Source organism: Pseudorca crassidens, chromosome 2 (assembly GCF_039906515.1).
Source record: "Pseudorca crassidens isolate mPseCra1 chromosome 2, mPseCra1.hap1, whole genome shotgun sequence".
Lineage (NCBI taxonomy): Eukaryota > Metazoa > Chordata > Mammalia > Artiodactyla > Delphinidae > Pseudorca > Pseudorca crassidens.
This window is the reverse complement of record NC_090297.1, coordinates 144,167,293-144,193,079: the sequence shown is the minus strand read 5'-3', so window position 1 is coordinate 144,193,079 and position 25,787 is coordinate 144,167,293. Positions and strand designations below refer to the sequence as shown.

The following is a 25,787-nucleotide window of genomic DNA, read 5'->3' as shown; positions in this document are numbered from 1 at the left end:
TTTAGAGAAGAGCTAACACCAATCCTTCTCAAACTCTTCCAAAAAATTTCAGAGGAGGAATACTCCAAAATTCATTCTGCAAAGCCACCATCACCCTGATACCAAAACCAAAGACATCACAAAAGAAGAAAATTATAGACCAATATCACTGATGAACACAAATGCAAAAATCCTGAACAAAATACTAGCAAACAGAATCCAACAGCGCATTAAAAGGATCATACACCATGATCAAGTGGGATTTATCCCAGGGATGCAAGGATTCTTCAATATATGCAAATCAATCAGTGTGATACACCACATTTACAAATTAAGGAATAAAAACCATATGATCATCTCAATCGATGCAGAAAAGCTTTTGACAAAATTCAACACTCAGTTATGATAAAAACTCTCCAGAAAATGGGCATAGAGGGAACCTACCTCAACATAATAAAGGCCATATATGACAAACCCATAGCAAGCATCATACTCAATGATGAAAAACTGCAAGCATTTCTACTAAGATGAGGACAAGGATGTCCACTCCCGCCACTCTTACTCAACATAGTTTTGGAAGTCCTAACCAGAGCAATCAGAGAAGAAAAAGAAATAAAAGGAATACAAATTGGAAAAGAAGAAGTAAAACTGTCACTGTTTGCTGGTGACATGATAGTATACATAGAAAATCCTAAAGATGCCACCAGAAAACTACTAGAACTAATCAATGAATTTGGTAAGGTTGCAGAATACAAAATTAATGCACATACATCTCTGGCATTCCTATACACCAACAAAGAAAAATCAGAAAGAGAAATGAAGGAAACATTCCCATTTACCATTGCAACAAAAAGAATAAAATACCTAGGAATAAATCTGCCTAATGGGGTGAAAGACTTGTACTCAGAAAACTATAAAACACCGATGAAAGAAATCAAAGATGACATAAAGAGATGGAGAAATATACCATGTCCTTGGATTGGAAGAATCAATATTGTGAAAATGACTATACTACCCAAAGCACTCTACAGATTCAGTGCAATCCCTATCAAATTACCAATGGCATTCTTCACAGAATTAGAACAAAAAATTTACAATTCGTATGTAAACACAAAAGACACCAAATAGCCAAAGCAATCTTGAGAAAGAAAAACGGAGTTAGAGGAATCAGGCTCCCTGACTTCAAACTATACCACAAGGCTACAGTAATCAAGACAGTATGGTACTGGTACAAAAACAGAAATATGGATCAATGGTAAGGGACAGAATGTCCAGAGATAAACCCACGCACAAATGGGCACCTAATTTATGACAAAGGAGGCAAGAACATACAATGGAGAAACGGCAGCCTCTTCAGTAAGTGGTACTGGGAAAACTGGACAGCTACATGTAAAAGAATGAAATTAGGACACTACCTAACACCATACACACACACAAAAAAACTCCAAATGGATTAAAGACTTAAATGTAAGACCAGATACTATAAAACTTTTAGAGGAAACATATACCACAGAAAGATCTTTGACATAAACCACAGCAAGATCATTTTTGACCCACCTCCTAGAGTAACAGAAATAAAAACAAAAATAAACATATGGGACTTAATTAAACTTAAAAGCTTTTGCACAGCATAGAGAAGCCAAGAAGAGCACCTTCAGAATGGAAGAAAATAATTGCAAATGAAACAACAGACAAAGGATTAATCTCCAAAATATACAAAGAGCTTATGGGGCTCAATACCAAAAACCAAACAATCCAGTTAAGAAATGGGTGGAAGACCTAAACAGACGTTTCACCAAGGAAGACATACAGATGGCCAAGAGGCACATGAAAAGATGTTCAACATCGCTAATTATTAGAGGAATGCAATCAAAACTACAATGAGGTATCACCTCATGCTGGTCAGAATGGCCATTATCAAAAAAGCTAGAAACAATAAATGCTGGAAAGGGTGTGGTGAAAAGGGAACCCTCCTACACTGTTGGTGGGAATGTAAATTGATACAACCACTATGGAAAACAGTATGGAGGTTCCTTAAAAAACTAAAAATAGAATTACCATATGACCCAGCAATCGCACTACTGTCCATATACCCTGAGAAAACCATAATTCAAAAAGAGCCATGTACCACAATGTTCATTGCAGCTCTATTTACAATAGCCAGGACATGGAACCAACCTAAATGGCCATCAACAGATGACTGGATAAAGAAGATGTGGCACATATATACAATGGAATATTACTCAGCCATAAAAAGAAACTAAATTGAGTTACTTGTAGTGAAGTGGATGGACCTAGAGTCTGTCATACAGAGTGAAGTAAGTCAGAAAGAGAAAAACAAATACCATATGCTAACACATATATATGGAATCTAAAAAAAAAAATGGTACTGATGCACCTAGTTGCAGGGCAGAAATAAAGAGGTGGACATAGAGAATGGACTTGAGGACATGGCGTGGGAGGGGGAAGCTGGGGCAAAGTGAGAGTAGCATCGACATATATACACTACCGAATGTAAAATAGTTGGCTGGTGGGAAGCAGCAGCATAGCACAGTGAGATCGGCTCAGTGCTTTCCCATGACCTAGAGGGATGGGATCGGGGGATGGGAGGGAGGCTTAAGAGGGACGGAATATGGGGACATGTGTATGCATATGGCTGATTTGCTCCGTTGTGCAACAGAAACTAACAGAGTATTGTGAAGCAATTATACTCCAATAAAGATCTAATAAAAAAAATTTTTAAATCACAGTAGCATACTACTGGTCACACTTTATGAGAAAAATATTTCTGTCAGAACAAAAAAGTTAAAAAATTAAAAAATAAAGGTGATAACAACTTAAGTTCAATCACATACAAAAACTGCATAATTTAACATCTCCCACACACACTTTATGTTATTGTTGTCACAATTTATATCTAAGTATCTTTATTATTTTTTACATTTATTACATTTACATTTATGTTTACCACAGTTTCATACTTTCTTATGCTATTATGTTGCTATTTAGCACACTTTCATTTCAACTTGAAGAATTCCCTTTAGCACTTCTTGTAAGGTAGGTCTAGAAGTCATGAGTTCCCTCAGCTTTTATTTGGGAAAATCTTTAGCTCTCCTTCATTTCTAAAGCACAGTTTTGCTGAACAGAGTATTCTTGGTTGGCTTTCTTTTTTTTCTTTCAGCATTTTGAATATATCACTCTACTCTCTTTTGGCCTGCAAGGTTTCTGCTGAAAAATCCACTGATAGTCTTATATGTGACAAGTTACTTTTTTCTTATTGCTTTCAAAATTCTCTTTGTCTTTGACTTTTGACAATTTGATTACAATGTGTCTCAGTGTGGATTTCTTTGGGTTTATCTTAATCTTTTTTTGGGGGGGGCAGGGTGCTTCTTGGATCTGGACATCCATTTCCTTCCCCAGATTTGGGAAGTTTTCAGATATTATTTCTTTTAATAAGCTTTCTGGTCCTTTCTCTCCCCATCTCTTCTCTTTCTGGGACTCTCATAATGTGTATATTAATCTATTTGATTATCCTATAAGTCCCCTAAGCCCCTTAAGCTTTCTTCACTCTCTTTCATTCTTTTTTTCCTCCTCTGACTGAATTATTTCCAATAATGACCTGTCTTTGAGTTTGTTGATCCTTTCTTCTGCTCTTGAACCCCTCTAGTGAATTTTTCAGTTCAATCATTGTGTTTTTCTGTTCCATGATTTCTGTTTGGTACTTTCAAATATTTTCTGTGTCTTTGCTGAAACTCTCACGTTGTTCATGCATTTTTCTCCTGACCTCAGTAAGCATCATTAATGAAAGTTATTTTGGATTCTCTGTCAGGTAAATATATAACTCCATTTAGTTAGGGTTGGTTTCTGGAGATTTATCTTGCTCCTTTGTTTGGAAAACCTTTGCCTAATTCTTCATTTTCCTTGTCTCTCTATATTGGTGTATGTGCATAGACAAAGCAGGCATCTCTCCCAGTCCTCATGGACTGGCCCTGTACAAGAGAAGACTCCCATCAGTCAGCCCTTCCAGAGATTCTGGGGACCTGTACCACCGCTTTCCCTCTCCAAGAAGAAGCAGGAAGTTACAGCTTTGTCCACTTGCTCTGTGCTGTGCCAGGGGTAGCAATTGTATCTATTAGCCCAAACCACAGCCTATCTCCATTCTCTCCTAAGCAGCTAGATTGCATCAGATCTATCAGAGTTCCAAGACTGGCAAGACAGATTCTAGTTCTTTGATCAACCCCAGAGAAGTTGGTTCTCTGTACACATGGATCTACTCTTTCCCTCCCAAGGGGTAGATGAGAGCTAGAATATTTCATCTGTTCACTCTATGCTGAGGAGGAAAAAGGATCTATGACATCTACCAGCCCAAGCCTCTGTCTCTATTCTCCATCGGGTAGCTAGACTGTACCAGACCCCCCAGAGTTCCAAGACCTGCAAAACAGAAGCCAGTCCTCTGGGGAGCCCCCTTTGAAAAGCTGGGGTGCTGGATACACAAACCAGTGCCTTCCCTTTCCTGGGAGAAGTTGGGAGCTATGGGGTCTCTTCCTGATTATATGGCACTATGCTGGGGGCAGGGATGATGGTGAGAAGGTGTCCTGAATCTCCCTATTGGCTTAGGTGAGCCTGGTTTTGCACTCAGCCAGGGTACAAGAGCCTTTCATTTAATTTCTGGATTTCTCACAAAGTGAATTTGTTCATGAACTGTTGCTGAATTGGTGTGTTTGTTTGCAGGGGAAGAAGGGTCCAGGGCTTCCTACTTCGCCATCTTGCTGATGTCACTCCTGAAAATTTTTAATGTATAGATTTTTCTGAAGTCATAATAGTTTGCTAAATTTGGGGAAAACTTTACAAAGGAAAAAGCTCTTTAAAATCTGTGACATTTTCTCACTTACAAAGATTATTTCTAAATTTATGAGTTATAGTTACAGGAATATGTCAATCAGTACTTCAGAGACCATTGTTTATAAGTCATATTAAATTTGCGAAAAACATTTTTCTATTTTTAAAGAGAGCCAAAAATTAATAGTAGTCATGAAAAATAAAAAAACTGGCTAGATATGTTTTTATAGCAATGCTAAATGTAGATATAACTGTGAAGAAATATTATTTCATTGAATCTCCATTTAATATATAGTAATTTACTTCAGGTGAGAATAAAAATGTTACCAAGGACTCTATCGGACTACCGTGGCATTTTCCAGGCTTCAATTTCAAACATTTCTAGACTCTCCTAAAGACAACAGAAATGCTAGCACAGTAATAACGGGCCTGTAAGTGGCAGGCAGGCAGTTTATTACTTTGAAAAATAATCTTATTAATAAGCTTCCTGGAAAAGAACAGTTAATAATACTATACAAACAGAAGTCTACTTTTAAGGTTTTGAATTTTAGGATGTCAGTGATTTAGCTATTTATGTGTAAATAAACATATTCTACTGGACACAAAAGAGATAATAGCACAAAAATTTATCTTTCTAAAGGTTAGCTCAAAATCTATTTTAAAAATATATTTCTTATGCAAATCAAAACTACAATGAAGTATCACCTCACACAGGTCAGAATGGCCATCTTAAAAAGTCTACAAATAGGGCTTCCCTGGTGGTGCAGTGGTTGAGAGTTCGCCTGCCAATGCAGGGGACATGGGTTCGTGCCCCGGTCTGGGATGATCCCACATGCCACGGAGCAGCTGGGTCCGTGAGCCATGGCCGATGAGCCTGCACGTCCGGAGCCTGTGCTCCGCAGCGGGAGAGGCCACAACAGTGAGAAGCCTGCGGACCGCCAAAAACAACAACAACAACAACAAAAAAAGTCTACAAATAGAAAACTAAACATCTATATGTAAAAGAATGAAATTAGAGCATTCTCTAACATCATACCCAAAAATAAACTCAAACTGGATTAAAGACCTAAACGTGGACTTCCCTGGTTGTGCAGTGGTTAAGAATCCACCTGCCAGTGCAGGGGACATGGTTTGATCCCTGGTCCAGGAAGATCCCACATGCCGTGGAGCAACTAAGTCCGTGTGCCACAACTACTGAGCCTGTGCTCTAGAGCCCACGAGCCACAACTACTGAGCCCACACGCCACAACTACTGAAGCCCGCGTACCTAGAGCCCACGCTCCACAAAAAGAGAAGCCACTGCAATGAGAAGCCTGCACACCACAACGAAGAGTAGCCCCTGCTTGCCGCAACTAGAGAAAGCTCACACATAGCAACAAAGACCCAGTGCAACAATGAGGCCCAATGCAGCCAAAAATAAATAAATAAAATTTTTTTAAAAAGACATAAATGTAAGACCAGATACTATAAGACTCCTAGAGGAATACACAGGCAGAACACTCTTTGACATAAATCACAAAAATATTTTTTTGGATCCATCTCCTAAAGTAATGGAAATAAAAGCAAAAATAAACAAATGGAACCTAATTAAACTTAAAAGCTTTTGCTCAGCAAAGGAAACCATAGACAAAATGAAAAGATAACCTATAGACTGGGAGAAAATATTTGCAAATGACGTGAACAAGGGATTAATTTCCAAAATATGCAAACAATTCATACTGCTTAATATCAATAAAACAAACAACCCAATCAAAAACTGGGCAGAATACCTAAATAGACATTTCTCCAAAGAAGACATACAGATGGCCAACAGACACATGAAAAGATGCTCAATATCGTTATTAGAGAAATGCAAATCAAAACTACAATGCAGTATCACCTCACACCAGTCAGAATGGCCATCAAAAAGTCTACAAATAATTAATGCTGGAGAGGGTGTGGAGAAAAGGGAACCCTCCTACACTGTGTTGGTGGGAATGAAAATTGGTGCAGCCACTATGGAGAACAGTATGGAGCTTCCTTAAAAAACTAAAAATAGAGTTACTATATGATCCAGCTATTCCACTCCAGGGCATATATCTGGAAAAGACAAAAACTCTAATTTGAAAATATGCATGCACCCCAATGTTCATAGCAGCACTATTTACAATAGCCAAGACATGGAATCAAGCCAAATGTCCATTAACAGATGAATGGATAAAGAAGATGTGGGGTGTGTGTGTGTGTGTGTGTGTGTGTGTGTGTGTGTGTATATATATATATTCACATATATACACACACACAATGGAATATTACTCAGCCATAAAAAGAAGGAAATAGTGCCATTTGCAGCAACATGGATGAACCCAGAGATAATCATACTAAATGAAGTCAAACAGAGAAAGACAAATATTACATGATATCACTTATATGTGGAATCTAAAATATGATACAAATGAACTTATTTACAAAACAAAAACAGACTCACAGACTCATAGAAAACAAACTTATGGTTACCAAAGGGGAAGGTAGTCGAGGGATAAATTAGGACTTTGGGATTAACAGATACACACTAGTATATATAAAATAGATAGGGACTTTCCTGGTGGTCCAGTGGCTAAGACTCCATGCTCCCAGCGCAGGGGGCCCTGGTTTGATCCCTGGTCAGAGAACTAGATCCCGCATGTCGCAACAAAGACCAGTGCAGCCAAATAAATAAATAAACAAACATATTTTTTAAGATATTTAAAATAGATAAACAACAAGGACCTACTATATAGCACAGGGAACTATATTCAATATCTTGTAATAACCTATAGTGGAAAAGAATCCGAAAAAGAATATACATATTGCTAAATCACTTCACTGTACACCTGAAACTAACACAACTATAGTCAACTATACCTCAATGAAAAAATTTTTTTAAAGAATTAAGCTATGAGCAAGACACTGTGCCAAGTGCTTTAATCTCAAATTCTCCCTCATAGAGGGTTTTTGTTTTTTTTGGGTTTTTTTGGGTTTTTTTGTTTTTTTTGCAGTACGTGGGCCTCTCACTGTTGTGGCCTCTCCCATTGCGGAGCACAGGCTCCGGACTCACAGACTCGGCGGCCATGGCTCACGGGCCTAGCTGCTCCACGGCATGTGGGATCTTCCCGGACCGGGGCACAAACCCGTGTCCCCTGCATCGGCAGGCGGACTCTCAACCACTGCGCCACCAGGGAAGCCCCCTCATAGAGTTTTAATGAGACATGTATTTTGTTTCATTTTTTTTATTCTGACTTTTATAGATAGGAAAACCAATGTTAAGAGAAATGAATTTGCCTGAAGTTTCATAGCTAAATGACAAAGGCAGTATTCAAATTTAGATCCAACTCTAAAACCTAGGTTTTTAAATGAGTTTTAAGTTTTAATCTAGTATTAACAATACTCTCAAAATTTACTTGAGAAAATCCAAGTCATTCCCAGATCACTCTCTGCTCAGCTTGAAACCATCCAAGTGAAAGTAAAATTTCATCCATTTAACAAATATTTCAGCTTCTTTTCTATGGAAGAGATGGTAATAAACAAATGAAGATGACATGGTCCTTGCCGTTGCTTATTTCAGGTGGGCAGAAACAATATTCCACTTTTAATATTCACTGAAAAGACTAAAATACAAGCTTGCAAGAGAAAATGTCTTAAGGATTTAGGCACATCAGGATATTTGGGGAGATGGACATAGAGTGAAGAAAAGTAAACATACATCAGGGAGATGGACTAAAACACAATAAAATCAGTCCTTTATGTTTTGTTTGTAACACTTCTACCCAGTCATTTTAGAGTAATATATTAAAAATCTTAGGTTTGTTTCCATTACATTTTCCTTCCCACTAAAGTTATCATCCAGCTTACAATAATGGCCCCCAAACCAGTGTACCAGCTATGTTTTTTAAAGTCTTATTTCATTAATTTACTTTTAAATTCTATTTTCAGGAAAATGATTGACTACAACAGGCACAAGTCAGCTTTCTGGGGTGGCGGAAATGTTCTGCCTTTATTGTGGAAATGATTATATGACTGTGTTTGTCAAAATTCATAGGTTTTATACCTAAAATGATGAATTTTATTACATGTAAATTACCTCAGTACACACCCGACTTAAAAAAAAAAAAAAAGCCTGAACTCTTAACTACCCAGCTAAAAATAAAACAAAATTTAAAACACAATTTACAATTTAGGTTACAAGACCAATTTTATTTTTATAAGTAAAGCAGGTCTAGTAAATTTTTGTATTTATTTATAATGCTAATAATCCAATGTTATATAATTCAATAAATATATCAATATTTTAAAATAGGATATTAAAATGTTATATTTTTTAAAAATAAGGATTTGGATTGTAAAACATTTATTATAACCATAATGTTGTTAAAGCAATGCTATTTTTTTTTAAATCTCAGAAAATTACAATCTAAGTCTCTTAAAAATTTCAAAGATTTAAACTTCCAGAATACTACCATAAATCCTGCTTACATAGTATGCTGAAAACTCCTCATTTAATACTTAAGGACAAAAAATTACCAGTTAGCTTCATTACTTGATAGATTCAACTGCGTTCTAAAACATAATTGTAGCTCAGCTTCCAAAAAAGGCAAAGAAAAAGAAATGATTGTTTTCAACAAAACTGGGTTTTAAAAAAACACTATTAAGAACACAGAAAAGGGTAATTAAGTGATGTCTCTTCTTTATTAAAGCTTCAATAGAAGCAAATACACCCAAGAAACTATTTACAAAGGACCCAGCCTCAGAATTGTTTTAGAGACCAAAGTCACTTCACTGCCACTGGAATTTGGCTTGTAAAAATAGTACCAAATTACACATCAAACTTCTCAGATTTTTATGATTCCTACTTTAATACCCCCTGTTTTTATTCTCCCAGACATACCAAAGGCCACCAAGTCAATTTAAATTAGGAGAGGTAATGTAATTCCAAGCCCTGGAAAACCTATAAGAAATACACTGTTTAACAAGAAGAGTTCTCTTGCCTTGATTAAAGTAATATATCTGTGGCAGATGTCAACTGTCAATCAAAAAATACATACCTGATTTTTTTCTAATATGGGAGAGGAATGTGTTTTTATTTGTGGCTTTGATAAAAATACCCTTTTAAGTGTGTTGTGCTCGGTAAATTAACTTTTGGAAGAATGAACTATCCCTTAAGTGATAATATGTGACAACTCTCTGTAACAACTGCCCTCTCTCAAAGCAGCTCATCTTCCAAAATCTGTCTTAAAATTTTCAGTTTTAAAAGCTTGTCAGGCTTGACTGTATCTCTTGAATGTCAATAAAAATCTGATTTTGTCCATGTGTTTTTTTGAATGTTTTCTAATGTTTTTATCTTAATAATACGTAACAATGAAAAACAGCATAAATATCTATGAGACAGAAAGTATGCAAAGCATTACTTTGTTAGAAATGACTATCTGGATATTAAAGGACAATTAACTTGCTAAAAACAAATGCTCTGAAACTGTTCATGAAAAAATGCTGAAGGACTGGCATAATGATATCCACGATAACTGTATAAGATGTCCTAGGATGCAGGAGAACAGTGCCAATTAGGCAAAAATTACCCTAAGAATTTTTATTCTTTCTAAAATGGTAACCAAGTAAATAAATTTAATAAACAGTATTTATTAAAAGTACATAGATCATGGAAGTACTTTTAAATAAGCAATCTCTGGGATGTGGGTTCACAAGACTCAACCAAGTGAAATCCCCGCAGTGAGTTCCTTCTTTTGGGGGGAGGGGTAGAGGTGAGAGTTCTAAAATGACAGTGACAATGATGGCAGGAGTCAAGAGTAAACGATAAGAAAGGTTGGTCCTAAGGAGGGAGCTGAGAGAAGGGAAGCTCACGGGCTCGCTGGGCTGTACCATCAGGGCTTGGTGTCTTCAAAGATGTCAAGGAAGAGGATGAAGAAGGAGTCAGGTAAGACTTGCTAGTGTGGTGGGAATTAGTTCAGAGTTACATGCATAGAAAATCAGAACGCTTGGAGTATAATCAGGAGGCTGGGAAGTTATTGTAAGGAAGAAAATGGCTGTGTTGTGTGTGCTGTTGGGAAAGGGATTCTGTGTTGGTTACTGACATTCAAACACCTGCACTAATTAGGTGTTCATCTGGTATGAGTGGGGTGAACTTTGATAGACATTCCAGGTGAGAGGGGAAAAGATCCAGGGTTAAAGCTACTTTGCGAAACCTAGAGTGGGAGGGAGACATTGTGAAATAACATTAAAAGCATGAGCTTTGGAAATCAAATGGATCTGAATGATAACTTATTTATTAACCAGATATTTGGTCAAATATTATTCTGGGCGTTTCTGTGAGGTGGGTTTTCAATGAGATGAACACTTAAATTGGTAGACGACTAAAGTAGATTGCCCTGTATAACGTAGGTGGCCCTCAGTCAGTTGAAGGCCTGAAGAGACAAAAAGGCTGACTCCTCGAGTAAGAGGGAATTCTTCCTGCCTCATGGCCTTCAAACTGGAACATCGGCTTTTTCCCGCCTTTTGGACCCAGAATGGAATGATACCTTTGGCTCTCCTGGGTCTCCAGATTGCAATTCTCCCTGCAGATTTTGGGACTTGCCACCCTCCATAAGCAAATGAGCCAATTCCTTATATCCTTATAATAAATCTCTCTATATATGTATATATTATATATACACACACATATATCCACATCCTATTGGTTCTGTTTCTTTGGAGAACCCTAACACAACCTGGGTTCAAATCATGGCTGTTTCTTAATAACTATGTGACCTTAAGCAAGCCCTTTAACCTCCCTGAGCCTATAAAATGGAAATAATTAAAAATCCATTTAGCACAGGATTGTAGCAAGGATTAACTGAAATAATTTCACAAAGCATTGAGCACAGTATCTGACACATAGTGATCAATAAACAGAACTTGTTGTCGACATTATTTTTATTATTATTACAGAAGGCTCTCTTTTGAGGAAAAAATGCAGGTAAAACAGGACCTAAAGATGTATTTTTGGTGAGGGTGGTAGGAACATGTGTAGGAATTGTCAAAGCTTTACCTAGTCAACAGCAAAGAGTCCCTTGTTCTTTCCTTCTAGTGTTCTCCCCTATTATCACGAAAGCTACTTCTCTGTTTCATCTCTCTCATGTAACTCTTTGTATGGGAAAATTCAGCTGAACCACTTTCTAAAACCCTAATTAAAATCTTGTTAAAAGGGCTTCCCTGGTGGCGCAGTGGTTGCGAGTCCACCTGCCGATGCAGGGGACGCGGGTTCGTGCCCCGGTCTGGGAAGATCCCACGTGCCGCGGAGCGCCTGGGCCCGTGAGCCATGGCTGCTGAGCCTGCGCGTCCGGAGCCTGTGCTCCGCAACGGGAGAGGCCACAACAGTGAGAGGCCCGCGTACAGCAAAAAAAAAAAAAAATCTTGTTAAAAAATCTTCCAAATATACATCATTTTTTCTTGACTTAAACACAGTGGATGTAAAAATGTGGCCCTTCTGATTTAGGATGTCGCAGTGGTACTGAGTTTTTACAGAAAATACTAGTAATCACTGTAATGCATGATGTATTTTCAAAACTAAATCTCTCATAGCAATTTATTTTGCTGTCAGCCTTTCATAAAATTAAGTGTGGCATCAATTCCAGTTTACTAAGAGTTTTGGCTAGTAACGCTTTATTGTAAATATCCCCTCCTTTTGACAATTTTAAGGAAGAGAATAATATCTTCATTTTATATTCTTAAATCTTTTCTCAGGATAAGCATGAAATATCATTGTGCAGAAACTGATTCCATTTCAAATGTAAACATTTCATTTAGCAACCAGTCTTAACTATCCACAGATGCAGTGGAGGTTCTGAAATTCCCATTTTTTAAAAGAGTAAAGACTGGCCAATTCCTCTGTGAAAAGAACCTGACTAATGCCAGTGTGTGGATTAGTTCTGGCCTGGAGAGCAGACAAAGTTCTATCATCTTGCATCTAAAACTACAGCACACTACTGAGATCCCAAAATAACTTAAGAGTCTGGTCGTTGGTTTTATTTGCCTTGGCTCCTTCCTCATGGGTGGTGGTGGTGGGACTGGGGGAGAGGTTAAGGTGGGCCTGGAAAAGAAGGGAACCATGTCCCCTACAGCAGCAATATAGGTCCACTGCCCAGTCCTCTCAACTATAAAAAAAAACTCTCCCTTCCCCAAATGGGCAATCTGGTTTGGAAAACTCACATTTACTCAATGAAACAAAACTACAAAAACTGTAGCTCTTACTACATGCTAGCCCTATTCTAGATGCTAGAGATACAAAGATAGATACTAGTTCATAGCCCCAAGAGTTTAGTCTAGTGGGAGAAACACGTAAGTGAACGATCACAGCACAGTGAACAACCGAATAACAGATGTGACTCAAAGAAAGCAGGGACAACTTGGGGAAAGGGAAGACTTCACAGAAACGCTAACAGGCTGTCTTCAGGATGCAGGTGGTCCATTCCAAGGTTAGTATTTTTAAAGCAAGAACTCAATTTCCAGACTAAAAACCTTAATTTCTGAGTATGAAAACTTTACATTCAGGTTCTTATAATCTATTATATACACACACAACAATAACCCACACAAAGGGAAATTAGCTCAGTTTGAGAACATGATTCATCATCATTCACACCTGCTCAATTTAAGTCCCTCCCCAAATACGCATTACACTGAGGAATATGTGGTAGCAACTCCCCAAAATTAGGACAGAGAGACTATTGTTGCTATAGAACAATATAAAACACTACACATACCTCTGGATGTATTCAGTTGTTGGATTGTAAACTGTTAGTCCTTTTTAAACTGTTAAGATGGATACCGAATAAGGAATAATGCCCTAAACTCTTGCAGTTTCCATATTTATATCTGAAAAATCTCCAATTTACCAAGGCCAATGTGGTATTTCTGGAAAAAAGAAATGAAAACTACACATTTGATTTATGGATTTCTGTCATTCATTCATGTCATAATGCTAAAAGCTACCTTTATTCCACAACTTTCCACCATTTCTTTCTAAGAAAAGGGCATATGAAAAGGTTTTTTTTTTTTTAAGATTATAGCCTTCAAAAACTTGCACTACAAATTTGAATGATCCAACAATTAGAAAATGTTCCCCTACTACCATCTGACATTCCCAGTTTATCATTCTATTTAATATTCTTTTGTAACATCTAACACCCTTCACCTAATAAGGTCAAAGGTTCCTTGAACACTGTTTTATAAGCTGCCTACACAGACAATCCCTGTGAAACCTGAGGATGCCACACCAACAGAATGCAGGTCACTGTGATACGTCAGACCGCTCTGCAAAGTCAAAATTGTAGTTCACTTTACGCTGACAGCTTCTTTCCATAACTCCCTCCCCGCCTCCGGCCTCCCCCCGCCCCAAAGAACGGGAAAGTGTCGATTTTATAAGACGTCTGGCCCTGCTTCCTTTAAAACGAAGCTTTTATCTGATTCCTGGAAGGTCACCTCGGTACTCCCGGGGCTCAGGATGCAGCGCCTGTTTTGGGCGCTGTCTCCTCAACCGGTGACCTTCAGGCCTCTGTGCTTAGCCCGACCCCTGGACAGTCTTCACACCACCGAAGGCACCATCCCTACCACTGCCACTGATTCAGACACGGCGGCTCAGTGGGGGCCCGGCCGCCCCCCCCAAACCACTGTTGGCGACGCCGGACAAGCCCGGGGCCCCGCTCAGAAAGGCTGAGCGACCGCCCCACCGAGGTCACCTAGGACCGACGCCCCGATGGGCTCGGTCCACACCGCCTGCCCGAGCCCTCGCCGAGCCCCGCTCCTGTTCTGACTTCAGTCCACACCGCACCCCATCCACCAGGGAACTTTACAGAACCCTAGCCCTCTCTGGGAAGTCCCGAGTCGCATTTAGGAGGGAACCCCAATTCGTTTATTGAACGCCTACGGTGAGCTCAGGGCTGGGCTGGCACGCGGACGAGACCCTTCGCCCTGGCCTAAGGAAGCGCCGGCGTTCCAGCGGCTCGGGCCGGGACCCGTCCTCCACGAGGACCAACATTGGGGCAGCAAGGGACCGGGAAAACCGCGCCCCCAGCCCCCATGTCCCCTCTGCCCGCCTTTACCTCGCCGGACCCCACCAGGGCCGCCGGAGCTAAAATTAGAAACGAGCGCGACGCGCGCTCACGTGCACTCTGCGCAGCCGGGCCAGGGCCGCCGGCCGGGTGAGTCATGGCTCCGCCCCCACCCGCCGAGGACGCGCTGACGTCAGCCGCTTCCCCGAAAGGTGACGTAAGCGCGCCTCGGGAAGGCCGCTAGGCCGGCCGTAGAACGTTCACTGAGTTTCGATGCCTTAAAGGGACCAGTCCTCAGATCGTGAAAAACGTGGGGAGATGACCCCAATCACCCATCCGTAGAGTCGGAGCCCGTTTTATATCCCTTTCTACTGAGAAAAGTTGATTGTTGAGATAGGGATGAAAAAACGAGAGCAACTGAGCCTCATTGGAGGCTCCCAGAAGCCCCAGAACCTCCTCCTGGAAGCCCTCCTTGATTAACCAGAATCTGATCTTGACCCAAAAGTCAGGAAGTTTTCCGTGGCCCTTGACTTCCTACCCCTTCACTTATAGACCCTGCCCATAGGCTTACACCTCTACTGATGAGAAAGGCTGTGGTTTGAATGTTTATTGATGTAATTCATCAACTTGGGCCAGCTTGGCCCTTTTGTCACTGTTTGTGACTCTATCCAAACTCTCTCATTAGTTGTGTGACCTGAAACAAGAAACTCTAGATGTGAAATTTGTGAACTTTGGTATCCAATCCTCCTTTTATGCCTATGTTGCCTGTGGAAGCTCCCAGAGGTAGGAACCCTGTCCAGTGCTTCATCATTCAGCACTATCGCATCCTCACAGGGAGCTAACAATTCACTGAGGTTTACTATGTGGCAGATATGTTCGTTATCCTCCCTCCCATATCTCCTCTCTGAGGTGGATGTTATTGTTCCCATTTTGCGGATGAGGAAGGAAATCAAGGCACAGCAGGGTTAAGTATGCTTCCCTAGGTTACACAGCTAAAGACTAGCAAACTGAAAGTCACTTCCAAGTCAGCTGTACTCCAAGTCAATGTTTCTGGTGATAAAGGTGAGCTGTGAAATGTATGTTTTGTTCTGGGTGTATTGAGTCCCATAGAACAGCTTTCACCCTTTAGTGCAATCCCAGTGCTTCTGAACAAGTAACTCACAAGTAACCCCTGCCTGAAGATGCCCAGAGCAGGAGGGCTGGGCCTCAAGGCCTGGCAGACAGTCAGGTGAGTGAGAAGGGCACTCCCTCTCAAGTGCCTGTCCTGTACTTGCAGGACCCTGAGAGCAAGTGCCTCCTTCTTGAGGTTTTCGCCCTAGGCACCTCATTCACCGCACCCTAGTCCCAGCCCTGCCACACCCACCCTTGACTTTTTTCTCTCTTGAAACTAGAGAGGACATCCTGCTTACTGCGCCCTGGCCTGGCACACTAGTGCCAAGTGCAGAAGAAACCTTGTTTCTCCTCCATCATAATCCCCTCTCTATAAAGCAACAGAAAATTTCCTATTGGAACAGTATAGTCATGCCAAGAACAAATGAGATGACAACAGCTTCTTAAAGTTTTGAGCAAAATAATGCTGCCTGTGTACTGGAAATGAAGCCACTGTTACCTTCTGACAATCATTACTGGTCCTTGGCTGAGTGTCACAAGCCCATCCTCAGGCTACACCTGCCAGATCTACCAGGAGTACCTTCCTCCCCCCAGCTCACCCCTCAGTGACATTTAGAACTGACCCCTCTCCCCGCATCCTAGGGCTCCAGCCACCACCAAGCTCTCTTCTCTTTGTGTCCCCTGCGCCTTTCCCCTTGATCATGCTGTTGAAGTCACTGCCCACTGCTCTTCCTGTTCTCCAGGTTTCCTGGAGCCTGTGACCAAACACCTTGTGTGTGCTCCCATCGCAGCCTTGGCAGAAGATGGAAAAAACCACAGGCAGCCTCAGCTGTGGGCAGTGGCTTCTCCCTCTGTATTGGGTCTGGACGCACAAATAAGGAAGCTTAGAGCAGTATGAGACCTTCAGGCCAACCAGGCCAGCCCTTGTTTTACAACTAGGGGACTAAGGTCCAGGTGAGGTGATGTGCCTGCGGTCACATGGCCTGTTATGTAGAGTCCTAATCACTTGACTTCCAGCTCGCTGCTCTTCTCATGGATCACACCTCTGTTATGAGCCTCAGGTGGAACAGTGAGCATATATGTGTGTGAGAAACTGTAATACATCATATACATGATGGGAGGGAAGACAAATAGTGACTTGAAATAAATAGAGATAAAATTGTAGGGCAGATTGGAGAATACAATTTCTGAGGACCTCTGACTACTTCCTCTTCTCCTTTCCTCTCCTTCCCATCCAGCCTCAAGATAGGTGAGGGGTTTATTCCTCCTCAAACCTAGGAACACTTCCCAATGGAACGACATGATGAGTTGGACTGCCATTTTTAAACCTTCTGTAATCAAGATCTTGTGTGTCATTTCAGGTTTTGATTTTTTTATCTCCCAGCCTTTACTTCCCATCATTTTCCTATCCCCAAAGCCCCATTAAATGTTGTTAAGAGCCGTAAATGTAATTGGCCACTAATGTGGAAGGATTGTGATCTCCAGCAAACAGCCCTAGCAAAGAAAGGAGCAGGAATCCTGGGTCTGTTCCCAACCGTGCAAGTGACTCACTGGATGACACAAAGTAAAGCGCTTCTTTTGTGGGGGGAGAAACAGGGAACAACACACACATCTTCGTGCCTGACGGAGGTGGAGGGGGCGTGGTAGGGAGCCATTGGGCAGGCTCCCAGGGTAGTGGAAGTTCAGGGGTCCCTGGGTAGACCCAAGTCCATGGTGACTGCTTAGCAATGGCTGCGGGGTTAGTCCTGAGCTCTGTCCCACTTGAGCACCAGCCTCCAGTGGAGCCACTAAGATGGCTGGGCCAGAGTATGGCCCTTGCCCTTCGTGATATCATGCTCCCTGGTTATTCCTAACTCCACTTTAATGACTTGTTATAGATCTGCCCTCCAAGAATTTATCTGAAACTTTCTTTAATCTATTTTTATTTCAGCCTGTACAGCCTTTTCAGGCAACAAGTAGGTTTACCATCTATGTAGAAGCACCAAAACACAGAAAGTGCTATATAAGGGTTTTTATCATCATAATAATTCCATAATTATAATGTTATATGTAATAAATATATTATAATTTGATGATGCTAATTCAGATCATCTCACAGTCTTATTTTGATTCGCTATGTTTGTCTTTGTTTTTACCTCCACACTCACACACACAAACACGCCCCATCAAACATCTTTATTAATGGAGTGGGGTGCTGTGATGGGTGTGACTCTGCATACAAACTCACATAATGACATTCAATGTCCTCTGAAGACTTACTATCTAGGACCAACATATAGTAGGTGCTCAGTAAATACTTGTGGGTGGTTGGATGGCTGGAATTAAAAAAAGAAAAGAAAACCCATGTGGTAACTGGTGAGACATATTAGGAATGACTGTATTGGGGGCTCTAGGGCAAACATGAGAGTATGACTGGCATGGAGGGAAAAGGGAATGTGTGATTTTTTGGGCAGATGTGCACGTGTGAGCTCTCCTTAGATTGCCCTAGAGCTTGTCCTGGAGGAATAGCTGGTTCCCAGGCTGCCGAAATGATGCATAGACAAGGGATGCCAAAGTGGCACCCCCTGACAGGCGCTGTGTGGGTGGCAGTAGTGAGGAAGCAGGTATGAGGTCCAGAAGAGAAAGACCGGGCCCTGCGGCTATCCCTATTTTTAATATGAACCACCGTAGAATGAAGTTTTAACCGCAGGTGATCCAGCAGGTGAATGGACAAATAAACTGTGGTACATCCAGACAATGGAATATTATTCAGGACCAAAAATAAATAAATAGAGCCATGAAAAGACATGGAGGAACATTAAATGCATATCACTAAGTCAAAGGAGCCAACCTGAAAAGGCTACGTACTGTATGATTCCAACTACATGACATTCTGGAAAAGACAAAGCTTTGAAGACAGTAAAAATGTGAGTGCTTGCAAAGGGTTAGGGAGGAGGGAGGCATGAATAGGGGGAGCACGGGGGATTTTTAGGGCAGTGAAACTACTCCGTATGATATCCAATGAGGGAAATGTGTCTTCGTACATTTGTCCAAACCCACAGCATGTACAATCCCAAGAGCGAACTGTAATGTAAACTATGGATTTGGGGGATCATGATGTGTCAGTGTAGGTTCGTAAGTTGTAACAAATGTACCACTCTGGTACATCTAGCTGGGGAGAGTGTGGGTAAGGGCGGATAAGGGGCATATGGGAACTCTCTGTACTTCTGCCCAATTTTTCTATAAATCTGTAACTGCTCTACAAAATAAAGTCTTTTTTTTTTTTTTATTCCAGGTGAGGTGATAACACCCTTCTGTATGTAGAGTTCAGTCCACACTGGAGTCACAGAGACTTGGGCTGGAATCTGAGCCCCACCGTGACCAGCTCTGTAACTGTGGGAAAGTTTCTTAACCCCTCTGACCTCAGTTTCTCTAACTCCACAGGATTGTACTGCCTTCCTCAGAGCATTCTGAAAATTAAATGAAAAACTATATGTAAAGTGTCTAAGCCAGTACTTGGGATATACAAGTAAATATAGACAACCCCTCCCCAATTCCTCCCTTAATGATTATGATTATTAAACATTCTGATGGTTACTAATTTCAAAGTCAGGCCAGTGGAGGAAAGCTGTCTTGAGTGAAAGTGACCTTCTACTAGGAAGGGGATCTGTGTGTGGGAGTGGGCATGTGTGTTCTCACATGCTCAGTCACAGATGCTGGCCACAGAATGCCAGACGTGGCCTTGAGCCCAGGGATGCAGCATTAAGCCCCCCACTCAGCTTTCTCCCGTGAAAAGGTCAGGATGATGGAAGGCTGTCATATTTAGATGATGGCTCGTAGGGAAGCCTCGACGGGTTAGTCACCTATGATATGACATCATATTGCCACTCAATATAGAAGCAGCTGTTGGTTGCTTTGGGGAGCAGGGGGCAGGGTCAGCTTTTCTTGACCAACCATGCCTCAAGGATAAATTGGATGGGACCAGACAGGGAGACATGACAAGAGGAGAAATTCTCCCCTAAATAGGGTGTTCCACAGCTTCCTAAGGCTTTTCGGCACCCACCTCAAAATGTGAGTCTTGACTTTTCTTTGTTTTGGGGGGCTAAGCAGGGGAAATGCCATGGGAAAAGGGTATTTGGTCAGGAAGCCTCTAGCTGGAGGGATACCCAATACGGCCAGGGTCAGCCCCACCCTGGAGAGGAGTGGGAAAGTGAGTTCCGCACACCATCAGATGATATCTATATGCCACCCAAAAAAGTGGTCCGAGGGTAGGGTATTAAAAGGCCTGAATTAGGGTGTTGCAGAATCTCTAGGTTGGATTAGGCATTTTACCCTCCCGGGTTACATAACTACACTGGGGCCAAATCAGCAGCCCACTGAGGCAGTGATGTCTCAGCCTTTGAAATGAGCCTGGATGAAGCCATGGTCTGACAGTACCACTGATCAGTGCTGTAGTTAATCTGGGGTACTGATCAGTCATACCATAATGGAAAGCCACTGGATGTGGTTAACCCCTTCCTTCCAGTGAATTCTCCTCCTTGATGTCTCTGCCTCTTGTGCAGCCTTGTGCTTTGGGAACAGAATGCTTTGTATCAGCAGCGTAGATGTCTAGGTTCACTGCGGAGAGCGGACTCTTCCTGTGTGTCTAAACTGGAATAAGTCCAGAGTGAGGAAATAAGGAGGCTGGAGAGAAAAAGCCCTGGACCAGGGGTCAGGAGACCCTGTTTGGCAGCTGCTTCTGTCACATTCTGAGCCTGTGACCTTGGGCAAGTCACTGCCTCTCTGTAGATTTTGGTTACTCTTCTTGTCTGTAAAGATATGTACTCTGGGGGGTCCTTTAACCCTAGCTGGCATTCTCCAGGCCTCTAGGTGTGGATTCCCTGCTCTGTTGTTGGTGGAGTAGAAAGGGCCCCACTGTCTGAGTGTGTAGCTCTGCCACTCGCTGTGCGACCTTGCACAAGGACACCCCTTCTCTGAACCTCAGTTTCCCCACTTATAAAATAGGGGTATTTATGAGACATGGGTGAGATAATGAACCTGGAAGCCTCTTCGGGAGGCACCATGTAAATGTATTTAAATGATTTCCTGAGTTCCCAGGGGGAAGGCAGGCCGAGAAGGGGTCGGTTGGGGTTACTGGCAGGTTGGACTGGGACTGGGACTGGGAACAGGGGCAGGTGGTGGTGTGGTTATCCAGGCCCTGAAACCTCCAACCCTGTCCTACTCGGTTCCTCTTCACTTCCCAGCAGCTCGGGGACGGGGAAACAATTGAGAGGTTGTAAGTGATGCTGAGGACAGCCCAAGAGAGTGGCTGCAAACTCTTCTCTGAGAGGTCGCGCAGATGGGGTGGGCACAGCGCCAAAGCAAAGAGGCCGAGGGGACCCGGGCCAGGGTCTGGAATCCGCGTACGAATGAGCCCCCTCCCATTTCCTATGGATGCCCCAGCGTAATAGTCCTGCGCCGAGCACCTCCTGGGTTGCCCGGCATCACCTCCTATGGGTATGAAAACAGCTCCAAGGGGAACCCTGGAAATAACATCACGCTGTATATTCACCAGAGTGACCTGTCTCAACCCATCCCTGCGGGAAAATCACAGCTCTTCTAGAGAAACTCTCCAAATTCCTGTTTATTCTTCACGTAAACGGATTAGCCTAGGGTTGGCGATTTTACTTCGACTCTCCCTTTCATGTTGCAGCGAAGATGAAATCGACGACTCCTTTGAAGCCGTCCTTTGAGCCATATTCATAATTTCTCTTCTCTCCCACCAAAAGGGCGTTTCTCTCTTTTTGAAATTTTTGTTTTTGAAGCCTCAGGCGCTGAGAGGCTGGGAGGAGGCGCCGCTGCCGTAGGAGCAGCGTGCTGTCCCCCTGCTGACTCATCTGACATTAACATAATTATGTTTCAAGAGTCAAAGTGATTTTCAAACTACGAGTAATGCGCGGTATTAGAGAGAATGTTTACAAGGCAGCGGGCATTTCAGCACACTGAGGGAACCAGCTGCTGCTAACAGCTGAAAGGAGTGAAAGAATAAGAAAATGCTCTCAGGAAAAGAACCTTTCTTTCTGGGTTCCTCTTCCTTGGAAAGGATTCAGATTTCTTGAAAGGCAGGTGAACTCAGAGTTCCCTGAGAAAGGATCCAGATCTGGCATTTTTTAATCTGAATACCTGGATGTCTGATCATTTTATATGAAAGCAAACTTTTTCATAGTCTTGGTTTTTATATAGCCAACTCTAGGGAAAGATGGATTTAAAGATTTCAGCAATTATTTCTTAAAGCCGATTTATTGCCAGTATTAATCATCATCATAATAATCGTCTAAAGTTTGAAGAAATGGGCTACTTCTTCTAAGACAGGAATGGGGATACAAATCATTTCCTGAATTTTAAAGATGGGGAGCAAAAGCCCATGGTGGGTGGTGAATACCTTCTTAAAGCTCCGTTGTCTAATTAGTAAGAGAAAAGTTTGAGAGCCATTGAGTACCGTTAGCCAACTATTTAGACCTCAGGAGAGAAAAGCTGAGCTCCATTCCTGTTCCAAAGCTGTGTCTGTCCTTTGCCTCTGTTTCCTGGTCTCATAATGGGAATATTAACAACACTTGTTTTGCCTACCTGAGAGGATGAGCCTTGAGCTCTGGGAGGGTAGGAGAACAGTATCTGCCCACCACTGTACCCCCAGTGTCTAACCTGGAGCTTGTGCATAGTAAGTGCTCAGTAAGTATCTGCAGAATTAATAAATGAGACAAAAGCTTTGGACATCAGAACTCTGTTCTTCTGTTTATTTGGTCTTCTTGGCTTTATCTTCTTGCCTTTAGTTCCTTCTGCCCAGGGCTGGGGGGCTCAGCAAGTGGGGCCACGCTTAGAGACTCATCTACTGAGGCACCAGCACTAATAAGGAAAAATAACTGCTCACATCCTTGGGACTAACTGCTAAAATCAGATGGAAGTAGAACGCTCAAGTCAGAAACCCCTTTAGAAAAGGCTCACTCAAAAACATGGCAGTAAATTTAATTTGTTTATATGTTGGAGGTACATCAGGAGAACTGTCAGGCTTAATTTCACCTGCTGAACCTTGAACTGAAATCATCACTGCAGGTGTAATAACAATAAAGTCAACCTAGTTTGGGACACTGTGATGGCAGGTGAAAGATAAGTAGTTGGACTGGATAAACCCTTGAAAAATAAAAGTTCCACTCAGATACACGCTTAAAGGTACAAAAGAAAAGGAGAAATCAGGAAAGGTTAACCCTGCTATTTTTTTTTAATGGGAAAAACACTCACTTGATTTTACATGCGAGAACAGATTTCCAAATTCTGATAAGGACTTCAAGGATAGCTCTGTTCTCTTGTTCTTTCTGTTCCTGCTTCAGCTTCTAGGGCTTTTGTCTCCTTCTTTTCCCTCTTCCCTCCATACCTAAGTTAACTCCTTCCTTCTGTTCTGATTCCCATGTTGCTTCCCCCCGCCAGGCATTCCTTCTCATATCATAAACTGTCTTACGGTTTCTAACCAACTGTCATTCTCATGGTGAATGGTCAATACTGTAAGGGTTTTTGTTTTTTTTTTTAATGTAAAAAGAACATGTCTTAAACTAATTATAAGCTCACTTATAAATAAATTGTTTGCAAATAGTTAATTATTTTTAAGCTACCAAGCTTGATCACACACAGAAATATTTCTGTTCACTTAGGAATGAATGTCTTTGATGAAGCAGTAAAAATTAATTTTATCAAATCTCATCCCTTGACTACACTACCTTTGAATGTTCTACATTTGCATCATGGAAAAAAAGGGGGTGGCCCCCAGGGAGAGACACACACTAAGAATCCTAACCTGCCCTCAACTGAGAAGCCCAGATGTGTTTTTGGTGGACTATCTGGATTGACTGATTTCTCCTCTCCCCACCCATTGAAATAATATTGTTAGGCTTACTTCAAGCAGTGAATATAAACCAATACATTCATGTCTAATCAATCCAAAATGGTTGTAAAAGAGAGTCAGGATATGTGGTCCTATACCTAACATATGAAGATGATGCTAGGAAAGAAAACATGTGGGCTCCCAGTGTCTGTCATTTGGCGCTTCTGCCCTAGACACGCTCTCCAGTTGGGGTAAATCTAGGCTGGGAGCGCTTCTAAGGTTCTGAACTTCCATTGCTCTTTCTATCAGAGCTGCAAGTCCAGGACAGTCTTGATTTCACATGCTCAACTCCACCGTTCCTGTACACTAAGGCTTGCCAGGCTAGGAACCCTAATTTGGGTTTGGATGACACAGTCACTGTTCATTAAGGCATCTCAAGTAAAAAGGCTCTTCACTTTTGATCTTGATTTATTTTATAAATATTTGTAAATAAGTTAATATTCATGTAATAGTGTTATTAAGTTAGTAGCAGGTTGCTGAACATTTGAGATCCAAATGTTTAACGTATATTCTAAAATAAACCTCATAGAATAAACTCATTCTAATTCTTCCCCATATTCCCCCTTTATATCTTTTCCCCTTCCTTCCCTCTATATTTCTCTCTCTCCCTCTATTTTTCCTTCCCTCCCTTCCTTCTTTTCTCTTTCTTGTGTTTTGTTTGTTCCTTTTCGTAGATATCTTTCTTAAAAAATATATCTAGAAGAAGATAAGAAAAACTAACTAAGGCACCTAGGACTGGATAGGGACTTTTCATCATATGCATTTTTTGACTGTTGCAGTTTCTAATCATGTACACATATACTTTTTCCCAATTAAAAAAAAATGGTCAACCAAAACAGTGTTTTATACTCTTTCTCTTTTCATTTTTTAAAATATTTTTTTCCCTCAATCCTGATACCAGCCTATTTCTTCTTCCCAGAACAGCCTCCAAAGGGAAATGGGGAAGAAGAGAAGGGTGGACGTTGACAGGAGCTAAATGCCTGTGTGTCCACAGCACAGATATTAAGGGAATGGGTTAGCTTAACAGGATCAAGGAAGTTTGGGCCTTTTTTCTTTTTTTTTTAACTCAAGATGTTTAAAATATGTTTAAACATATTTCCACATCACTAAGTGTTTTACAACATCATCTTAAATAGTTGTACAGGACTCCTGAGTTAATTTATTATCTTTGTACTGTAATTTAATTAGTACTCTGTATTAAACATTTGGGTAATATCAGGTTTGTCAATATTACAAATGGTGCTATAATAAATTAAATTTATTAAATAAATAAATATTCTTGTAGCTAAATCTTTGTGCATAACCATTCTTATTCACTTTAAATATCTCTTTTCAAAGGAGAATATATTTCTCAAAGGAAAATAAATCAAAGAGTATACAAATTCTAGGGCCTTTGATATATATATATTGCTCTTGATATAATTTTAATTTTAATCTTAATTTCTGTAAACATGAAATTTCCACCTGTTTGTTAGGTTTTATTTCCTATTTATAAACTTTCTGTTAAGAGCCTTCGCCCACATATTTGTTGGTATCTTAATATTTGCAATGATTTAGAATGTTCTAGGCATGTATCAAATATATGGACAAAACCCTCCTTTTCTAATATTTAAAAAAAAATAATCATCATCCTCTGGCTTGATATTTGTATTTTAATGTTGGCTATATTTATATACTTTTTGACACACAAAGGTTTTAGTTTTAAAGTAATCAAATCAATATTTTCTTTTCTGAAGAATGACCCTTTCCACATAGAACTTTGAAAATTGTTTCGTATTTCCTTTTTCTAAAAAAGTTTTAAAGGTAAAGTTTATGTATATTACGTATTTACAGTGAGATGCACAAATCTTAAGTGGATTGTTCAGTGAGTCTTGACGAATGACAGAGTCATAAACCTACCAAGATTTAGA

General features: G+C 41.0%; 1 protein-coding gene across 15 annotated transcripts in view; it reads right to left on the bottom strand.

The window, feature by feature from the left end:
• The window catches only part of LOC137219843 (uncharacterized), a 146,434-nt gene that overhangs the window by 89,619 nt on the left and 31,028 nt on the right, over positions 1-25,787 (bottom strand). For 10 of the 15 annotated variants that reach the window (XR_010941271.1, XR_010941272.1, XR_010941274.1 and 7 more), the window contains exons 1-2: positions 14,928-15,054; positions 13,590-13,740 (exon numbers count right to left, since the gene is read on the bottom strand). The exons of 1 other annotated variant lie outside the window; for it this stretch is intronic. Coding sequence is in view for 3 of the 14 variants with exons in the window: in XM_067729003.1 (XP_067585104.1) it covers positions 14,928-15,035 (108 nt within the window). In the remaining 11 variants the exon portion in view is untranslated. Of the gene's footprint in view, positions 1-13,589; positions 13,741-14,927; positions 15,055-25,787 lie in introns of those variants that run through there. 4 more of the 15 variants (XM_067729003.1, XM_067729011.1, XM_067729005.1 and 1 more) reach the window with 2 other exon arrangements.